The sequence below is a fragment of the Panicum hallii genome, chromosome 9 (assembly GCF_002211085.1).
Source record: "Panicum hallii strain FIL2 chromosome 9, PHallii_v3.1, whole genome shotgun sequence".
Lineage (NCBI taxonomy): Eukaryota > Viridiplantae > Streptophyta > Magnoliopsida > Poales > Poaceae > Panicum > Panicum hallii.
The window spans coordinates 30,713,415-30,718,627 of NC_038050.1; the positions used below are offsets into that span (position 1 = coordinate 30,713,415).

At 45.2% G+C, this 5,213-nt stretch overlaps 1 protein-coding gene across 4 annotated transcripts; it reads right to left on the minus strand.

Annotated features, from left to right (window-relative positions):
• Positions 1-474: 474 nt before the first annotated feature.
• Positions 475-3,275, minus strand: LOC112873690. Of its 4 annotated transcripts, none has more exons than XM_025936711.1 (4): positions 2,657-3,275; positions 1,790-2,198; positions 987-1,092; positions 475-903 (listed from the first exon to the last, which is right to left on the minus strand). In XM_025936711.1, exons 1-4 carry the CDS (start codon positions 2,729-2,731, stop codon positions 801-803), a joined length of 693 nt encoding a protein of 230 aa, XP_025792496.1. In that variant the 5' UTR covers positions 2,732-3,275; the 3' UTR covers positions 475-800. The 4 variants fall into 4 exon arrangements, with proteins under 4 accessions (XP_025792496.1, XP_025792495.1, XP_025792497.1 ...); XM_025936710.1 differs by having other exon boundaries at positions 1,778-2,198; XM_025936712.1 differs by having other exon boundaries at positions 584-874; positions 959-1,092; positions 1,778-2,198.
• Between the last annotated feature and the right edge of the window lie 1,938 nt (positions 3,276-5,213).

The following is a 5,213-nucleotide window of genomic DNA, read 5'->3' on the forward strand; positions in this document are numbered from 1 at the left end:
GGCATTCCTGGGAATTGTTTTTTAAGGTAGTGTAGTTTTATAAAAAAAAAACATTCAGAAGCTATATAGCTTTCCCGTAGTTTATGGAACTCTTCATTTAAACCAGCCCTTAGTACGATTCGGCCTCTGCTCGGCCCAAGATATTGCAAGTATAGCATCAGCACTCGGCCCTCGGCCCATTCGTCCTTGTCAAATCTGAAGTCTGGACCACGAGAGAAATGAGGATTTTTTTTTTCGTATTCGAGAATTTGAATGGCTTACCCTACCCCCACTTGCCACGAGGTGTGACCGTGTGACCCTGTGAGAAATGAGTAGTTGACACAAATTAGAAGCGATCACGGCATCGGCCCGCCCTTGCCAGATCCAAAGGTTTATTCCAGAGTTCACACGCTTAGCTAGCTGAAGATTTAATGGTCACGACACGATACAGAAAGCGGTTGCAGAAGTCATCTCTTTGGAGTGATTATAAAAAAGTAAGAGAGGATGAACATTTGAATCGTTTTCAATGCCGTGGAAGGCATCAATGTTAAAATAAACTTTGCAGGGAGTAGCTGCTCGAATTCTCCAAACGAATTTGCTCGAGTACAAAAACGAATTGATTTAACAAATATCAGGCAATCCACCAACGGAATGAAGGCACATCCTATGAGTGCAGTCCTTCGCACCGCAAAATAAATCACGGTAGAGCTAACGCAGGATATAATTCATTCAGTTTACACCGCCAAAAACTTCAAACTGCCAGAAAGACCTGTCACAGAGAGTTTCATTAAGATCCCAGAACAAGTCTTCCATGCCATCCTTCAGGTTTCGAAGCACCTTGAATTCCACCACCTTTTGTAGCAGCATGTGATTTCCAGATGAAAAACAAAACAACCTGAAAGAACAGGGGTGAGCACCAACCACCTGCAAAAAGCTTAAACTCAGTCTATTATGTAAATCACTTTCTTCTAATACTTACAGTAGATCAGGATCTTTGATTCTCTTACGTTCCCGGGTCATTTGGTGCAGCACTGGACGAGGTAGGCCTCTGTTTCTTGGACGGTTCATTACTGGCGTCAACCTCCTCGTCAGGAAAATTTTGATCAGAGACTTCTGCAAAAAGATAAAATGAAAATGTCTTTTCTTAAAATTCCTCAGTCCTGGTCAGAAGAGTAGGATGGCAATTGCTAGTGTTAAGTAATGGGGTAATCTGACATATACAATAGACATCAGCAGAAGCAAATGATATATGGCACGCACAAGGTATGTATTTGCATAGATGATCTGTTTTCGTCACACTATTTGGAAGCACCCAACAACTTGGTTGCATGATTAGCTCAAGGATAATCCTTGTGGAATAGGAAACCAAATCTGGAAATATCTTAAAAGGCACAAATGAGATGATTAAGCATGATAACCACTAACAATTTCTTAACAAGTTATTCTGACAAGATAAGCACAACAACACAGTGAGTGTCAAAGAGCTAGAGACAAAATGATTCCCAAAGTTATTCATCGAATTCCAAGTGTAAACCCAATATGTACTCTCCATCTTTTGCGTCGAAAATTCATTATATAATTTAACATTCACTTTTATATATTAGGTTTACACTTCTTTTGAGATAGATTATGGTAACTACCTGAAAATTTACATGCAAAATGGCAGCAATGTTCTAGCATGCTTATTCATCTTCTTAGAACAGTTTCATAATTCTGAACTCTTTTATTGCTCCACAGTGAAACATATAGTGCAGAAAATAATTTGCAAACTATGTAAACAAAGTACTGGAGTTGTGACCTTTGCTTTTACCAATAAGATTTTGTCTGGCACAAGTCTTCACTTCTCTCCCACGTGTCCGGACCTTCTCTCGGACCGTATCTGTACCTGACCCGTAATCATCCTCCATAGCTTCGAAACAATCATCACGGCGACTAGCACCAGTACTGCGTGGCCTGAAACGTCTGACCAATGGATTCTCAGGCAGGCAGTTTATTCTGGCATCATGGTGAGGGTGGTTCCTCTCAAACTTGATATTCTTGCAAACACCCTCTTGGATCACCTTGAAACCATTGTCACCCAGATGCCTCTTATTCACATCAAGCCCATGGTTCTGTTGTCCATATAGTTGGTCCACGAAGGATGCTTCCATGTAGCTTATGTAGGAACTGTGCCGCTCGTTTGTCCATCCGGATGACATCAAGTCTCGAACTTGGTTGTCCTGCCGAAAAATCACAACACAGAATTCAATGTCATGGCCTAAAATTTTTTTGTACCAAACAAAAATTACTGAAGTACAACGTTAATAGATTAAAAGATAAAGTGCTAGCTGAAGCAAGTGTTCAAGGTCGATCATATACTCACATATCTTCTCTCAACCTTTTATCACTTTTATATCAAAATAGTAGATAAAGCCTCAAAGATAATGTCAAATAAATATTGATGCTCTATATTTTAAACCCAATGGCGTGTCCGTAGCACCAACGAATAAAGTATACGGTGATATGCAAGAGCTAATTACCGAAGGAAAATTTTACTGAATGCAAATAAAAGGAGACACAGAATGGAATTATGGAAGTATGCTGAAGGAGCTTAAGAACGAACAGAATGGGCAGCCCTCATCACGCATCAACATAACGCTCTTTTATCAGTAATCAAGCAAAGATCTTGATCGATTACCTTGGCAGCAGTCGCGGGAAGGGTCAGCGTCTCGTCGTTGATCAATGGCTGGGGGTTCAACGACACATCCCCCATCGGATCAAGAACCAGGGTAACCGATGAAGTGAGGGATATCCAACGACTTGGATCTCTCTCTCTCTGCTTTTCTCTTTCTCAAAGAGGAAACAATCCAAATGGAGAGGGGAAAGGACCTATCCGATTGGATATTATCAACCCAGGAAACTTCGACGGCGAAGAAGCAATCAATTCAAATCCATAAAAATCAACGAAAGATCAGGGGACAAAAGTGGGGGAAGAGCTGATTAATATTTTCGCCGCAAGGGCCAAGAACCCCCACGCACAGAGAGGATCAAGGAAAAGGCGGAGGAATCAAGCCGGAGCGCCCAAGATATTTCTCGAGATTCAGACGGAAGCGGAACAGCTCTCCGGCAAATTCGATGCAAACAGAGGAAAAATCTGAGGTACCGTACGCCTCGGGTACGGAGAGGAGAGCGGGAGATCGAGCTCTGCAGATGCTGGCTCGAATTTATTTATAGCCTGCGGAAGGAAAATCAAACGAGATGGAGGAGAAGGCGAAGACGAAGAGGGGGAGCAGATACATCTCAGCTGGTCCGGGGAGCCTGTGTGCGCAGGTGAGGAAGGGGCCCGTGGGCCCACCACCCCCTGGCTTTACGATGACGTGGCGGTACTTTTCCACGTGGCGGCGTGGGGCGCCTCGGGTTTGAAAAATATCTCGTGCCCGATATTTTCTGCGGGCTTGGCGACTGCTGGCAGGAGCCTGCCAGGCGGGGCCCGCGGAGGGCAAAGATATCTGCGTCCAGGCGGGGTGCCAGGGGGAACACGCTGCCCGAGCATGGGGTTTGGCAGGGAGGTCAAACGAGGGATCTCAAAATGGAATTTTTTCCAAGAAATATTATCCTCCGATGCTTAGATATTATCACATCAGATGCAATGTGTATAATGTGTATGGATGTTTATTGGTTATTATGGTGATGGCGTCAGCAGCGAAATATCATGCATGACAACGCTGATGAGGTTTGTTACATATAAACTCCTTTATTTTTTTTATTTTTTTGTTACACAGTAAAAGACATAACGTTTAATGATGGATCTAGTAATCTTATTTTACTTTAGGCAAAACAGGCGTATTGCTCTCTCAACTTTGATATGGGGTCAACTTCGTCTTCCAACTTTCAATTTGACCAAAATAGTTGTCAGACCCAGATTACGGGACCGTGTACATAATATAGTTTAAACAAGATTAGGAGATAAGACTTGCTTTATCTCTTATTTATGTTGTTTTCTACTCGTATGAGAGTAGAACTAGTCGGTACAGAAGGAAACTACTCGAGCTGTACTCAGGTACGATTTTTTAGCTAGTATTGGACTGGACTCATGTAACCCTGTCCTTCCGGATATATAAGGGGGGAAAGGAACCCCCTCAAAATATGATATCTACACCCAAGGCAATACAAACCACCATACAGGACGTAGGCCATTACGCACCTCACGGCCTGAAACTGTCTAAATCTTGTGTTCCTTGCACCTTCGAGTTTCTGATCTCGGCGTCTCCTCACCTAAACTTACCACCTCGGGTATACTCCTCGGTGGGCAGCCGGTAAAACACCGACAGCTGACGCGCTAGGTAGGGGAGCGCATCGAAGATCCACCGGCGAACTTGATGGCATCTTTCCAGTTCACCAGGTTAGTACCCTCTCAGGGCACGACATTTGTTTTTGGCTCGTGGGTCTGCGTCGCAGATGGTGCGGGCAGTTTCCGTCAATTCCTCATCGACATGAAGCCGAAAACTCCTGCGGTGGGTTTTCATAGCGACCTCGACAAGTTCGTCAATAATCTTGACGACTTGTCAATGCATGGATCCGCTATGAGGACCGAGGAGGAGTCTGCTTTCGGCGTGACTACATCCAGCGCTACAACAACCTTCCTTGGGTTGGACTCGTTCCAATCTGAGGACTCGCGTAGCCGATCACGACTCGGTCTACGCAATTTGGCCACTGATCTTCAGGAGGCCAACATCTCCGAGTCCCTCTCCACATTGGAGAAGGACTTGGACTCTCTACTTTAACTCGGAAAGCCCGAAGCCACCTCACGTCGGGGGGCTTCGGGTTGTTTTGGTGCCAACGGTCTGATGACCACCTCCACTCCGGGGGGGCATTTCATGCATTGGAAGGGCATGAAACTTTCTGATCTACTCGAGGCCGAAGACCGACTTGTGGCACACCTCGAGCCTTTGCCTTTTCAGGAGGGCAGGCCATTAGCCATCATGGCAGAGGAGTCGACCGAGCTAGTCGACGCGAGCTCTGATGAGCTCATCTCACTCCAGGTGCTGATGGCGGAAGAAGGCGAGGATGATGGCGACTTGCCCATCATCGAATTTGATGCGGTATCTAAAGATGAGGCCACAGCCAACGCCGGTGACGAAAATGACACCGATCGTGAGGCATGAAGGACCAGGAACAGAGCTCACGCAGCCTGCCGAAGGAGGGTCAATGAGCGCATGCGATCTATGCATCATGAGCTTGATGCCGAATTCGCT